Source organism: Lutjanus erythropterus, chromosome 21, assembly GCF_056507025.1.
Source record: "Lutjanus erythropterus isolate fLutEry1 chromosome 21, fLutEry1.hap2, whole genome shotgun sequence".
Taxonomy (NCBI): domain Eukaryota; kingdom Metazoa; phylum Chordata; class Actinopteri; order Lutjaniformes; family Lutjanidae; genus Lutjanus; species Lutjanus erythropterus.
The window spans coordinates 24,194,830-24,211,624 of NC_139337.1; the positions used below are offsets into that span (position 1 = coordinate 24,194,830).

At 39.3% G+C, this 16,795-nt stretch overlaps 1 protein-coding gene across 1 annotated transcript; it reads left to right on the top strand.

Annotated features, from left to right (window-relative positions):
* Positions 1-12,668: 12,668 nt before the first annotated feature.
* On the top strand, positions 12,669-16,292 carry LOC146307716 (C-C chemokine receptor type 9-like). Its single transcript, XM_084747674.1, has 3 exons — positions 12,669-12,990; positions 13,499-13,554; positions 14,938-16,292. Exons 2-3 carry the CDS (start codon positions 13,504-13,506, stop codon positions 15,997-15,999), a joined length of 1,113 nt encoding a protein of 370 aa, XP_084603800.1. The 5' UTR covers positions 12,669-12,990; positions 13,499-13,503; the 3' UTR covers positions 16,000-16,292.
* The last annotated feature ends 503 nt before the right edge of the window (positions 16,293-16,795 follow it).

Genomic DNA, 16,795 nt, shown 5'->3' on the forward strand with positions numbered 1-16,795 from the left:
TCAGACTTTATTGAGTTAGACCCAAGAAACCCTCCAGCTACTTTGTTTATTAATATTTCCAATGATGTGACATTCTGTGAAAGCCTCATCATCGAAAATATGCCAGATTTCTTGCATTTATTTTTTCTGCTCTTGCATATTGAGTGACATGGTGACATGGATAGTGATCTAGAATGATTTCCCTACTTCCCTACACAACAAAAGGGCATAGAATATTTTTGTCTGAAATCTTAAACTGTGTACTTTTCGTATTGCCGGAGTGTAAGATAAAAAAAACAAAAAAACAACATAAATATATACATGATGTTCATGAAGTAATGCTCTTGTAGAGTATGATACATCTACCCTGTATTACACTAGATGTGCATTTGTTTGTATTGTGCAGAGTATGGGGTAATAAAAGCTGTTACCAAATGTAGGTGTAGTCTTTTTTAGTGAGTTAAGTCATACTTGCCCATCATTGTATTGTTTTTACAACCCCAATTCCAAAAAAGTTACGACATTGTGTAAAATGTAAAATAAAACAGAATACAATGATTCCTGTATTCCTATATTCAAGACAAAGACAAAGACAAGATATTTAATATTGAAACTGCCCACCCAGTAAGCTTTTTTGAACTGAGGACACTAACTGTTGATGTTTTGAAAGTGAAATTATGTCTCATTCTTGCTTGATATATGACTATCAGGGTCTCTGTTGTTGTGTTTTGCTCTTTACAATAACATGGGAGTCTGGACTGCAGGCAGGCCGGCCTGACACAGATGCTGGCTTTTGAAGTTAGTGCTGGTAGCAGTTGGGTATTTGTAGCATCCTTTGTACAATGTTATTTTTAATATAGTTTTTAATTCAGTGCTGCCTGAGGGGTCAAAGGTCACAGGCATTAAATATTGCCCCTTACACACAGAAATCTCCAGATTCTCTGAAACTTTTAATTATATTGTAGGTTGTAGATGGGGAAATCCCTAAATTCCTTGCAGTTTTGTGTTGACAGACGTTCTTAAACTGTAGTACCATTTGCTCATGCAGTTTTTCACAAGGACTTGAACCTCAGCTCAGCTTTGCTTGTGAAGGACTGAGCCTTTTGAGGAAGCCACTTTCATACTCAGTCATGATACTATCACATGTTATCAGTTGACCACTGTACCTTTTGAGCATCCCACAGATTTTGCAGTCTTTTATTGCTCTTGTCCCAACTTTTTACAAGCATCAACTGCAGAATGAGTGTATATTTACAAAAAACAATAAAGTTTGTCAGTTTGGACATTAAATAGTTAACCTTTGGACTGTATTCAATGGAATACAAGTTGAAAATTATTTGCAAATTATTGCATTTTGATTTTATTTTATGTTTTACACAACATCCCGACTTTTTTAGAATTCGAGTTGTAATTTTTTACTTAAAATTTAAGTTGAGGGTATATTAAAAGGTGCAATAAGCAATTCTGGAGACCGACAGTAGATTGTTGAAGTCATCGAAACATCAAGTGAATTCACTGAATATTGGCTTTCTGACCTATGATTTTATTCTAATATCTGAGCTGTGCTGCCTGTTCAGGCCTTATAGAAATATCAGACCGTAAATATGCCTTGTGAGGACTGAAAACACGTCCATGATGTCTCCCTCTGGCTCGGTGCATGCTGGGAGAGGCTTCAGGCTGTTGTGAGACTTGGAACAGAGGACACATCAATAAGGACATATTTATTGATTATGACAGATAAAAGACTGTGTCTGGAGCTGATGGGCTCAACAAGGGGGCGCCATACTGCAATAATGCACACTATTAGATATTCACCTCTCCTCATAAACTATGAAAAGCTGTGCACTTAACTGACACCAGAATGAATATCTTGGTGGCTAAATGTGGTCCCAGTTCATGCAGTTACTGTTAACAAATATAAAGTAAGCATTTAAGAGGATTTGTGAGCTGTTTTAATGAGTTTCTATGAGCTGTTTTTTTTTTTTTTAATTAATGAGCTGCAGCATTACCTCGTGTGTTAACCACCGTATGGTTTTACGGGCCAGTAGATCTATGAATGCTCCAGTCTCCTTTTCTCAGACATTATTTTTGTCACGTCCCTCTGACGGGCTAAAGCTCTGTGGAGAAAGTCAAGAAAAGGGGAAGAAGGAGAGTGGGGGTTACAGACGTCCACGTCAGGACTGAGGAGGTCACATTGTTACAGGGTCACATGTTACATGGTTCATGTTTTAAGTCCCCGAGCCTCCTGGATACCCTGGATACATCAGTGATCATGATGAGGGAGGATGCAGGCAGTGTGGAGTGGAGTATGAACAGTGACATGAAATTTGTAACTAAGGTAAGATAAATAGATAAATATTTTTCTAGCCCTTTTTTTTTCCTTTATTGGATAGTAAATATGTGTAGAGAGAAAGGGGGGTCAGGTTAGATCAGAGATGTCGGTGTAACTGTACTTGTTGTGTGATGACCACACTAAACTTCTGTTAAATTTTTTTTTTTTTTTTGTGTCAAAACAGACAAGGCCTGGTCTTGCATACATTTTCTCTACAGCAGGCCTTTTCAGTTGCTCCCCTGTGGGCCCTTGAAAATCTTCAATCCAGCCCTTTGATCGCTTATAAATATGAAATCATTGTGATTTTATTGTGATTTAACCTGCTAACATTCTAGTTATGGATGTTTTTTTATGGGTTTTTCAGCTGACCTTAGTAACAAAGGTCACACTTATAGTCATTGTAAAACAGCATTTAAAAAAAAGAAAAAGAAAATCAAAGAAAGATGAGTCATTATATCTACTGTTAAGCACAGAGACACCTAAATTATTTTAAAAAGTAACTTAACTTAGGGTAGTTTTCCTCTACTTTTGTACATAATGTTTGCTCTCAAATTCTGAAAACCAGTAAAATGGAGAAAAACAACAAACAGGTGCATCCTTTTACACATTTAAAATCCTAACTTCACAGGTCAGACACAGGAAATGTAAACATCCGGCCCCTTGACACTCCACTACTACTACTTCTCTAAAAAAGTAACCGAATAGAGATGCTTTACAGTGTGCAGGGTTATTATGATCATATCTTCATTTTATATAACATAATACTGGATCAGAGACTGACCAGTTTAGATCAAACACCGTCGAAAGATAAGACAAAAAAAAAAGTCCCTGTTTTTTTTGTAACAGCTGAAACCAAAAAGGGACAAAAAATGCTCATGAGATGCATCCTTCAGCTGTTTGTTATCGAATATCAAAACTCTAAATTTGGACAACGCTTTATAACTTGTAGCTTATCATCTGCATTTGCACAATGCTGTTGCTGCACTGCGTCGACATTTCGGTCTGATACGAAGCAAATGCAATTGTTTAATCGCTTCATCTGCAAATGCGGCTAATGATGAAATAATGCAAGTGTCTACAAAAAGACCTCGATGTTGTTGCCCCGCATGTGTAAACCAAAGTGTACTTAGATAGTACCCTTCAGACAGCTGTTAACCCGCTGTTTTGTTTACAGTGGAACTTTTCAAGCCACGGTCTGCCCTGACTTTTGTGGGAACCTGCCTATGCGTGCAATTATGTATGTACTATATATGCAAAGATTTATTATTAGTATACATATATATGTATGTGCAAATGAAGTATTAAATATTCAAGCCCAGGTGGAATATTGTATCTTATTATTATTGTAGCTTATTGCTATCTGCAGCAGCTGTATGCTGTATGTTTTGTCCTACCAGGCCCCAACAAAACTTATCTCAAATTTTAATGTGTGTCAAAGCAGATAAGGCCTGGGCTTGAATATATTTCTTCTTTTCATCAGTTACTTCAAGTGTCTTGAAAAAGACCTCTTTGTTTTTGCATTTTTATGTGCACCAAAATCCAAAATGCAGGCACCAGTCGGTCTAACATCAACTCCCTTTTGTTTCTGGTGAAATTCACAGTCTGTCCTGACTGGTTTTGTATCATGCACAGGAGTTGATTGCATTTTTCAACTGTTAAATTTTACTTTATATGTCTCAAAGCAGACAATGTCTGGGATTGCATACATTTAAATACAGCAACTGTTTAAAAAGTCGAGAGAGAGAATGTGGGCCTCCCCTCAGACAAATCTTGGAAAAAGATTTGTTGCTTAGTTTCACTAAATTCTTGGATTCCTATAGGATCAATTTGATCCCACAGACACTCAACAGTTAGGCCAAGATAGTCTAATATAGCTGTTTGACGTAACTTCTGACTACAACAATTACATAAAACGGTCTGTGTGAGGCATTTATTAGTTTCTGACTCTGCGAAAGTGGGAAACTCAGCAAAATAGTGCATCTGAATAATCTCATCAACAAAATCACACACATTTAGGTTGTTCTGTGTGGGATATGTATTTTTGATGTCGGGGTGAACTGTCCTTTTAACGTAATAGTTTTTCACTTCCATTCTCTGTGGCTCCCCTGAAACTGTTTGGTGCCCCCCTGGGAAGACCCGCCCCTCACTTTGAAAATCCTCTACTCCACAGTATGAAGGGCTGTTATGATGGTGTCTTCATTGGTTCTGTATAACTAAGAAAACACACACAAAAAACCCCTCCCCCGTTTGCAGATGTCCTTATCACCTGCATGGGCACAATGTGGTTGTATGAGAATTTGTTTTTGTTTTGAATTCAGCACATTTTATCACTTCATTGATTTCCTCAGCTATTTAAAAGTGTCTAGACCTCATTTAGAGTAGATTGAGATCATGGCATAGAAACGTGATCACCAGCCAGTTAACCGTCAACCCCCCTGTTGTTTTCAGTGAAACTCTTCAAGCCACAGTCTGTCCTTGCTTAAACTTATGTTGGTTTTGTGTTGTGCACAAGAGTTGCACACACACGTCTCCCTGTTGGTGCAGAAAGAAAGGGGCGGGGGGAAGTGGGCACAAATGAAAAACATGTGTGGTAAAAAACAATATTCTTTAAAACCTTACTGTCCGCGTGTCAGTACTCAAGCGATAAAAGGTGATATGTGCAGGAAAAGGCGTATCTTATCCATGTCTTTATTATGTGCCAAAACAAAGGTCAGAAAAAAGATGGCTGAGGTACATTTGCATATTTATAGGTCTGCGTGTGAATTCATATTTGCATTTGTGCATCTGTTTTCTTTTAACAGCTGAAGAGTTATTGTCATGGGAAAACTGCTGATGGATGCAAATAGCTAAAGTTGTCTATCAGTGCATAAAATAAATCACAGTCACTGGGTACACAGGAAGTGGTGACTACTTACCAAGCTCTGGCACAGCAAGAGTGTCACAGTAGTGTCACAGTAATTTCCCACAATATGAAGCAACTGTTAATATGAGTAAAAGAGTGCCACGCTTCCTGCTACCAAGGGGTTTTCTCAGTTTCATGGGCAAGACTAAATCTGTTATCTTTCATTGTTTGCTTTTTCTTCAGAATCACAGAGCATAGTGTTAATCGAGAAACAGTGGAGTTTCTGATGTTGAGACTGCTATGTGATGTTTCAAACGCTGACGGTGGTGTGATTTTTCTGGCGTATTTCCGGTGGACAAAAACTGTAGTGTTCATAATCACAAAATAAAACACCAAGAATAAAATTATCTAATTATCTCTCCTTCTGCTTCTTTTAAACTTGTGAACGTAGCTTTTCTTTGGAAAATGTAAACACGGGCTCTTCATTTAATCTGATTTCAAGGAGAATCCAGCCTGGTGACAAGCGTTAAGAAGAACTATATAGAAACAGCCCATCTGCTTGTGATGCTCTCGCCTGGTTAAAACTCCTTGTAGTTTGTTTCAAGTGAAGTCGTGTGACTTATGGAAGAAAAAATAACACTTTCTTCCCGTTACAAATTAAATATTAAATTCTTGAGCCATAAAACCACCCCTACCCAAGTCAGAGCACTCCATGGTTTTGCTGCTACAGCTTTGTGTGGTCTGGTGTGACATTTTCATTTACAGAAATAAAAGAAAATTGAAAACAAGACAACAGCTGTGCTGGCAGCTCTGTGACTTAGACACAGCCGAGGTAGAACTAATGCAAACATCAGTATGATAGTGCAAAGCTCTGCTTTGGAGCAGGGCTAGCAAGCCCTGGACTAAACTCAGGTTTACTTTGGAACATTCCAGGATTGTGCCAGTATGAAAACTTTCTTAGCCACAAGCTAATGCCCCTTAGCCCAGGGCTAACAGCTCTCTTAAGCCCAGGGCTAAATGCAATGTAAAAGCCTTATACATAATACCAAACTGCTGCTGAAGGATGGATGAGTCGCTAACTCTATCCATTTCTTTCACATAAAAGAAAACCCCAACATTATCATAATGAATGTAAACAATGAACATGGTCATTGTTAGTAGACCTACTCAGCAGTGAAGATAGCATGCATGTTTTGGGAAACTTTGGCTGCATGTTCTCTTCCATTCTTGTGCAGTTAGCTCAATATAGCTTAAGCAACTTAACTTAAACTTCTTTTTTGTCAGAACATTTGATTTATTGATTACTGCTGGGAGGTGAAGAGAAGGGTGGGAAAGTCATGCAAACATCAAAGTCTTTATGATTTAGCATGTGGGAACCATTCATTCATTCATTCATTTTCTGTAACTGCTTATTCTGGAAGGGTCACGGGGGGCTGGAGCCTATCCCAGCTGACATTGGGCGAGAGGCGGGGTGTAAGTCGCCAGTTCATCGCAGGGCTGACACATAGAGACAGACAACCACTCACATTCACACCTACGGGCAATTTAGAGTCACCAATTAACCTAGCATGCATGTCTTTGGACTGTGGGAGGAAGCTGGAGAGCCTGGAGAGAACATGCAAACTCTGCACAGAAAGGCCCTGCCCCAACCAGCTGGGGGATCAAACTCAGGACCTTCTTGCTGTGAGGTGGCAGTGCTGACCACTGCACCACTGTGCCGCCCATGTGGGAACCATGAATGTCCAAAACATCGTGGCCATACATCCAACGGTCCTGATAGACTGACGAACATTGTAATCTCTGATGAGCTCTATGAGCGACCCTGGTGTTGTACGTTTGTACCTCCTTATTCAGAAAGAAGAACGAAGAACTAGTAAGTAAACAGACCTTTTGTTGAGATTGTTCTGTCAACTGATGTTTCCAAGGTCAAGGTTGAATTATAGAGCACAAATGGGTATAGTAATTGTGGTGTCGCTTTCCCCACAGATCTTTTGTCTCTGCCTCCATGTCTGCCAGTCGCCCGTAGGATCCTCAGCTTTATCTCCTGATCAGACTTCATCTGCATAACAGGCCTACGCCAGTCTGCAGGCAGGCTCCAGGGTCATATAAGGTTAGGTGAGTTTGCAGATTCTGAGCTTGCATGGACCGCCCAGTATCTATAATGTGAATCTGCCACTTTCAGAAAGGTGGCACAGCTCAAGATTAACAGACATCAGATGCATATTCTATAGTCACTTCTAAGAATCATTGCTCAACATGTTAGTTTCTATCTTCTTGATACAATCTTACATGAAATGCAACACTCAAGCTGGCTTCTGTGTCCTTTCAGCTCCTTCGGCTATGATGCAAAACACGTGTATGATTTTCATTTGAAAACTGATTAAAACCTGCTGAATGAGTTGTGTAGTCTATTTTTTATGTTGACGTTAAGATACTACTAGAAAGACATCATCGTTATCAACATTATCAATGACATTTTGTAAGTGCCAGTATCTCATGTAAGCACAGCGGAGTGTGAGCATTTGAGGGTTGTTCTTACCAGTTTCGGGTTTGAGTTAGCATATTCTTAGCTCATTTCCCATGCAAATCACGTTCAAGAAAACCACTCTCTTCCTATGCAATGTGCCATTTCTTTTAGATCACTGTATTTACGATGTTATACTCGAGCTCTGTGCTGTTAAACGTGATGACCACAGCCCTGAACATGCTTCTCGTTTGACTGTTTTTCTCAGGGTAGGGACTCGAGGTAAAAGCTGCAACAGTTGATTCACTGCACCTGCATTATTTGACCACATGAAGGTTATTTTTGTGAAACCTACTGAGGTGCATTGTAAATGAGAGCTGAAAAAGGAACTACACAGTATGCTGGACTAATTGCACAGACTGAGGTTTTCCCCTATTGTCATTATGCTCATGTAGCTTAAACCATCATCCCATACTGGTGACTAATTCATGACTTCTTAACCTTTTTCTCACCTGTGAGTCCTTTGATTTTCACTACCCAGCAGTTACAATCCAACTATTTTTATCAGCATGGGAAGCTCCGTATTGACTGCAGCTGCAGACCGACAATTAAGGTTAAGAATCTGACTACCTGATGCAGATTTGGAGCCATTTTCTGTCCACATATTGTTCTGTGACCTTGTCATTGTGAGTCTCTGCAACCAGAACACTGTAATAAAGGCTCCTGTATTATTCATGCGTGACTGTGAGATCATAAATGCAAAGTCAAATCCATTTTGTGCAATAAAACTGAGGTGTCTTCGCACAGTGGCTCTGCTGTTTGCTCTGTCCTTGCAGGATCTGGTGATCTTCTTCATAGCCAGTGTTACAGAACTAACCTTTGTTTCAAATAGGTACAGAGGTCTGGGCAGCTTTTCTGCTTCGCTTTGCATTCACTCCTCGTTTTTGAGTTTTGAAACCGCTCTCTTTGAAGGAGTATGGTACTGTGTAAATGAGATATGACAAAACTGTATGAATGCAGTCCAAAGACATTGTTGATATAACATATTGTACTTCTTGTTTTTATTTATTTTCCTTTGGTTCGTTTTTTTGTTAGTTTTGCCCTCAGCCCTCAGGGTTACTTTTCATCCAACCTGTGCATTTTTTAAAACATTATATTTGTTTTCTTCTGTTTTATTATAGATACAAATAAAGAACTGAAGAAGGACAAGAGCGAGGCTGCGTTCTGACTGGAGTTCTTTGATTTAAACAGGTGTCTGAAGTGTTTTGGACCTTGTAAAATCAACAATGACCTTTGTTTTTTTTATCAGGTTGTTGTCTTGACACAATATGTCTAAATCTCTCACCTCCTTCCTATAGGCGTCCTCACTGTTTGTCATTTCAGTCACTGTGGTCTTATCTGTGAATTTCGCAATGTGTTTATGATACTCTGCAGCACAGTTACTTGAAAACAGCAAGAAGAGTAAGGGGCAAAGGCAACAACCCTGCAGTGCTCCTGTGTTGAGAACAGTACATGAATAGCCATCTCACAGTTTAATTTAGCAGACGCTTTTGTCCAAAGCGACGTACATCTGAGAGCTGACACAACACAAGCAAGGATCTAGTCAAGATAGGATACCATCTGTCCAACTGGCTCACATGGGAGGGTCTTTAGTTGGCTATAAAAGCATGGGACTCCCTTCTTGGCACACTGCCTGAGCCAGTCTGTGTCAAAAGCAACAATGACCAACAACATACAGCGCCTATATAAAAGTCTGGTGCAGCAACACAACATGTAACCAATGCAAATGGATATACATGAAATGCATGGTTACACACAGTATGTGTGGTGAGCAGGATTTGTATTGCCAAGAATTAATATATTAGAAACAGCGTGTAACAGTGGATGTAAGATATTTAAAGACTATGTGGCTGAGAAGTTCGCTCTGCTACAAATATGCATCATTGCAAAGCATAAGTGAATCAGCTGGGAACAGGACACACTATGAATCATACAGTCAGAATAAGCTATAAAGTGTTTGCAAAGGCACAATCCAGTGAAAATCAGTAGTTCCCAGAAAAACTAGTGTTTCTGTGCAAATGTTAAAATGCATCACGGGGACAGATGCTAATATTATTAAGCACAGACCCCATGGGCCACCAAGCCCCTAAATTTGGGGGCCAAAGTTAATTTTTGGTAGCCCAAATGTAAATGTATGGAAAAACAAAACAGCAAAGGCAATTTAAAACAGCCTTCTTTAACTGCTAACTAAGTTGTCTTGTCCACTCGTCCCATGAATTGTAATGTGGTGTCTCCTGAAGCCATTGTTTCTGATGAAAAATGAGCCAGACCTCTTGGCTAGTTGAGGAAACTGGTGGCACACACTACATTAAGTCCACAAATGTGTCATATTATAGACACTTAAACTCCTGCTTCCATTCGCTCCTACTTCTTTGTTACCGTTTAGTCCACATTTGGTGTTTTTGGATGTCAGCCAGCTGCCAATGAGTACTGATTGCTGTTTTTGTATCACGTTGAACTAAAAGGCGCCAAAGAATCAAACCCTGTCTTGTTGTGTATCTATAATATTAAACTTGGGACCTGATGTACATTATCTTCTATTTCTGTTACTATCGATTCTCACTTGCTACAATATCTTTTACGCACACACAGCATTTCATATGCCCACTGACAAAAACAACACAGTCAGTTACTGGTTCTTGGTGGTTATTGCTGCTGTGTGAGTGAAACCTCTCAGTCTGCCACTTTCTTCAACAGCGCTTCCCAGAAGGAAAATACTCATCTGATCGTGACACAGCCGTTTCCCCGGACCTCACGGTGATCAAAACCGAGAAACGCAACCAGAATTTGGTCGAAATCTAAAGAGCTGGTGGCCCACATGCTCCACTTTGAGTGGTCATGATACGCTAAGACTGAAAACTTACATCAAGCCAGGAAGTGAAACTGTGAGAAGATGTCACCCCACACTGTCCTGACGAGAGCCTTCACAAAGGTTCAAAACATCCATACAACTGCGAGACACACAAGCACAGGGAACAGAACAAGAACACTGATACTAAAGATTTCCCTTCACTTATACAGATTTCATACCATTTAATCACTTAATTCAATGGTCTCACAATGACTTTGCTTGGTTTTTGCTATCAGTTTTGTTTGGGCTTCAGGTGAAGTAGTTGGTATGTCAGGGACTTTCTTCATTAGCATGTTATGTACCAGTGTGGTAAGCAATGTGACCATTTGTCATTTTATTTATTTCCCCTTACTCCTGACATTACCCATGAACTTTGTCTGCTTTCACAAGTTCTTGTTTTTTTTTTCAGGAAACATGCCTTTTAACTTGGCAAAGATCGACTCTAGAATAAATATGTTGGCTTTCGTAGTGTGGCGCCTTCAGTACAGTTAAATGTAACTTGGATGAAATAAACTTAAATCCAGTTAAAGGCCGACACTTTGGGAAATATGTGTATTCACGTGTTGCATATAGTTAAAGGAGAAGATTGATACCACTCTTTTATATGTGTGCTAAAGCTAGAAGGCAGTTATCTTAGCTTAGCATAAAAACTGGAAACAGGGGAAAACAGCTAGCTTGGCTCTGACCAAAGGTATAGAAATAAATTCCACTTTCCAACACCTCTACGGCTGACTTGTTATATTTTGTTTGATTAATATTAAGAAAAACCAAAAGTACCACTGCAGAGTTGTTGTCTTTATGCTAAGCTAAGCTAACCACCTCCTTGCTCAAGGTTCATATTTACTGTACAGAGATGAGAGTGGTAGCAACTGATTCTGGCATATAGACAAACATTACCCAAATATTTACTCAATGCAGTGCGCTCTAACTTAACGTAATGAACATTTAGACCAAAACCATGAAAAATTTGGGGTCCCCTTCTAGACACAACCACCAGACACCGAGAGTGATGACATGACATGCCACTGCAATGATGGCGGTGCCGCTAGATGGCGGAAGACACAAAGCAATCGCAGATTAGTAACCATAACTAGCTGCAAGCTACCAATATTGCATTCCTCTACACGTCGCATGATACTGCAAGTGTCATGAATCTGTATTCATACAGTGTATACAGTGTATTTTTGTTGTCTCTCAAAAATGAGCACTTTGTCTTTATCTGTTCTAATATAAGCTGTGAACATTAGCATGTCCAGCTAACTAATGCTAGCTTACTAGCTGCAGTAACTTTAGCTCCAGCCAAACTTGATATCTCTGCATCTGCTTTTAATATTTGGGACGTTTGAGGAGGAAGATGTCGATGTTTGCTGCTTAGCCTCAGTCTTTTAGTATTGCTGCTATATCATATATGCAGTTATTAAGTAAGTTTACATATTTAATAAACTTTCACAGGTTTCTTCTTTTAAAACGTATAAAATGGAAACATTAAAAAGTCAGCCGGAGATGGACTTTGTGGCTACTACGCATTACATTTGCGAGTTACACTTATTAAATCTGCTAGTGAGAGTCATCAGCCAACAAAATCCACAGGTGTCAGCTAGAAATGAGAAGCCTGGTTTTCTTTTCTTTTCTGTGGAATCAGTGACCTCGAGTTTCAACAGTTAGTTCCAATTTCGATGCTGAATCTGCCACTGTAAATGACGTATTTAAGGAGGGTCAGTTCTGGGCTGTAAATGATGTGTGAGCTTTCATACCTGTAAATGCGCTTTAACATATGAATATATGATATATGATATGATGTGATACAAGGAAATGTGTTTGTTGTTGATCTAAGAAATCATCACCACTTACTTGAGAGGGAAATTCCCAGCACACAGAGACTTCCCACAAAATGCGGACACTTATTTGTTCTGTAAGACTTTTTTTCATTTTAGAAGGAGGGAAGATGGCTTATAACATCTCAACACTGACAACCTCCTCCAGTTGTGCTCTTTAATCGCACCTCAGGGTTTTCGGTTTCATACATCACTTTGCTGCAGTGTTAAGTGCTCCACCTGCGTACACAAAGTGTGTCAAAAATGGGCCTCGACTTGATAAAACTTGATCGACTGTGGAAGGAATGTGGGTGTATTGTTTTGATGGCCACGGTTCAGCGCTTTAAGTCTAAAAGTAGCAGCTTCTCTCGTGAGCCTGGCTCTCTGGTGTCACCGTTCAAAGATTATTATTTTTTTATTAGAGCTCTATAGTTATATTTTGGGAAATGAACATACAGCACCAAAGCTGGGGTGCTGTGCTTTTGTTACAGACTGCTGGAGTGACGTAAAGCACGTGATCTGTGGTTGAAGGGAAACCATATAAGCGAGTCAGGATGAGTGGGTTGTTAAAGCTAACTCTTGTACAACGCAGACAAAGAAACAGAGCTGTGACTCAGAATTTGCTCTCGTCATCTCATCACTGAGCGGGTAAGTGATTTAAATTGGAGGAAATTTACACAGCTTCTTACATTCAGCCTTTAAGCTTAAATTCCATATGTTATGTTTCATATTGCTGTATTTTCTATTTAAGTTTTAGAGTTGATAACAGAATTTTAAAATTCATTTAAATACTTCTCTTAAAAAATGATACTTGCCACCTTTATATACCATGATGAAAATAAAATAAAATAGCCGTAGGCACAAAAAATAGGATTTTTCTCCTCTCTTTTCTTTTTTAAATTAACAACCTGCATAGTGCTGGTACAGAAAAAGTCACTGAACACTGATGGGTTTTGCTGCAAGCCAAATTTCAGGAGAAATAAAGACTTAACTGAACTGAACTGTAATTTTTTTTGTGCTTTCATTACCGTCAAATGTTGGTATTGTATTGTCTTTCAAAGTGATATCGAACAGTATTGATACTTTTCACTAAACTGAAAAAGTTGACAAGGTCGTGGTGTTTTCTCTTATATTACTATCCTCTGGTTCTTTGTAGATAACATGGATGAGCCACTCACAACTGTTACGAGCACATGGAGTTATCTTGAGACTGTAAGTATTAATTTTGGATAATTATTTGCAGCCATGATACCAGTTAAAACAATGAAAGAAAAAAAAAATGCTGATGTCTGTATGAGTGAGAACGTTATCTCAGTGTTTATGCTGTAGTATTTAAAGTAAGATCGTGTGCTAAAACCTAAAACTTGGCATGAGCTCTTTATGAAACATGGTGTATTTTTTTTTATATGTTTATGTTTTGGGCTTTGTGCTCTAGGTGCAGTAGATTTATCTCAACCAGACATCTGTAGGATACTCAAATGTGACATTCACAGCCATATCAGCATCAAATTTTCCATTGTTTGTGAAAACCTAAACTCCCCACCCCACCCCAGCTTCACTTTGCTGTTTATCTCTGCCCTAAATCTTAAAACCTGATGCTTCTGGGGTACTGAGTTCTGCTGCGGGCCCCTTTCTGCAGCCCCTCTGGATCATTTACCCTCCTCAGGCTTGGATCGCAGCAGGAAGTTGTGCTGTGTGGTTTCTCCTGTACAGACTCAACACCTGTGCCTGTCAGCAGCTCTTTTTTCTTCGCTTTGGTTAGCATGTATGTGACAGACAGCGTTTGATGTCGAATCACTGTATCCCCACTAGAAGCATGCTATGTTACGAAACCCTGTCAGCAGTTAGTGAGTTGGGCAACAAGGACAGATGAAAAAAACAAAACAAGCCTGACAGGAAATGAAAACAGAGAAAAAATGGTAATACTTTATAACACCCATCATTAATTACGGGTAAAGTGACAGTTAATTACACCTTAGTTAACACTTATTTCACTTTAACAGTCAAATAATGTTTATATAGTTTATAAACTATTTATTAAGAAATAGTAAAGTATTATTAACACCAGATGCAACTTTATAATGGCCATTCATATAACATTTATAAAGATGCACTGCACAGTATTTATTAAACATTTATAAAGTATTATAAACATCAGTGGAAATTTTACAATAACCATCCAGATAAACTTTTTTGTAAGTTAATAAGAATGTAGTTGTGTTCGTCTCTTATCAACTACAATACCAAGATGTAATTAGACTAATTATTTTCTAAAACACATATAAAGCTTTACATTCTAGCATTACTGATAGTTATTACTAAATAACTAATAACTAATATAATTAATAATCCCATAGTTGTTTTTGAACAATGAAATAACTAGTAAGTAGTTTAATAGTTTAAGTTTAAGTAATTATCTATCTACCATTTATTAATGATAGTTATTATAAAGTGTTACCTTTTCTCTATTATTTAATTAGTTAAATGGTCTATTTAGTGATTAATTTAATAGGTGACAACTAATTGATTAAACCCTGCAGCTCTACACATAACCTTTTACAATCCCACATTAAGACAAGCTGTTTTTGTTTGCAGGACTCTCCTGACTACTCAGGCTACGACTACGATTTCGGTCCAACTGAAACCTCTGGCTTATGCATCAAAAACTCAGTCAGGAATTTTCGTGAGCATTATGAACCACCGCTCTTCTGGATCATCTTCATCCTTGGCGCTGTGGGTAACCTGCTGGTGGTTTGGATCTACACCACTGTGCGTAACCGCCTGAAAACAATGACCGACGTGTACCTTCTGAATCTGGCTGTGGCTGACCTCCTCTTCCTGTGCATGCTCCCCTTCTGGGCCGTCGATGCCACCAGCGGCTGGAACTTTGGTGTTGCTCTCTGCAAAGTGGTGTCCGCTATTTATAAAATCAACTTCTTCAGCAGCATGTTCCTGCTCACCTGCATCAGTGTGGACCGCTACATTGCTATCGTGCAAGTCACCAAAGCCCAGAACCTGAAGAAAAAGAGGCTTTTCTACAGCAAACTTGCCTGCCTGTGCGTCTGGTTTGTCTCCACCCTCCTGGCCCTCCCTGAGTTTATCTTCGCTAAGGTGAAGGTCGACCGAGGAGGACGGCACTACTGCTCTCTGGTCTACTGGAACAATGAATACAACCAGACTAAGATCCTGGTGCTGTCCCTGCAGATCTGCATGGGCTTCTGCCTTCCTCTACTGGTCATGATTTTGTGTTACTCCATCATCATCCGCACGCTCCTGCAGGCCCGGAGCTTTGAAAAGCACAAGGCCCTGCGTGTCATCTTTGCTGTGGTGTTGGTGTTTATTCTCTCTCAGCTACCTTACAACGGTCTGCTGATAGTGCAGGCCACGCAGGCAGCTAACGCTACTATAACTGACTGTGACGTCCTGATTAGTGTTGATATAGCTGGACAGATTGCCAAGAGCCTGGCGTACACTCACGCCTGCCTCAACCCATTCCTGTACGTCTTCATCGGAGTTCGGTTCAGACAAGACCTCCTGAGGATTTTGAAGATGTGCGCTTGCGGTCTGGGCATAGGAGGGTTCAGTAAAACACAGGCAGCTCCCAAACGTCCCTCTGTCATGTCGGACACTGAGACTACTCCTGCTGTGTCCATATAAACGCCCATTTTCCCTAAAAACCCTGAGACCTGAGCCTACTGTAGTTCATACTTTTCATTTTGTTCTTAAAGCATTACCAGCAGAGCAGCAATAACATTTTCAACTTAGTAGCAAAAAAGTCTTTACAGTTTATATTCATTACATTCATATTCTGACAGTCACTGGCACCTTTGGAATCACTGTATAACTGTATATTACTGTAAATATGTTTTTTTTTTAAAGTGTTTGTATTTTAACATCCGTTCCATCATGTATTTCTTGTGTGCTGCTGTAACTCAATAAAATAAATAATTGTACTTGTACTACGGTTTTCTTTATTGGTATTCCCATAGCACACAAACATGCAGGAAGGCGGTGCAGTTGTTGTTTCGAGTGCATTTGATGCATCATTCATTCATTTAAATCATCATGTTATAATAAAGCATTTATTTATTGATCTTTTTTTTTACAAAAAGCTTTTAACTTTACGTCTATAATACCTAAAGTCAGACATATAGATATTGTTCTTATACAGTAGATATGTTTTTATTTATGCCAGTGAAGCACACGTCACCCACATGTCATGCGGACTGCCACAGTGACAGAATTTCCCCTGCGGTTATTCGGGGTTAGCTTGACAGCATGCTATGCGGTATTAGCGGCACTTTGTTCTTGCAAATTACTTTAGTGTCACCATTTCTTTTTTCATACATAGCTATATTGGTTTCTCAAGGGCGTGCCCATCCTGTAAATTTACGAACAGCAACAACACAAACACACACAGCAGAAACAAGCGTCACAGAGCAGAACCAGACGG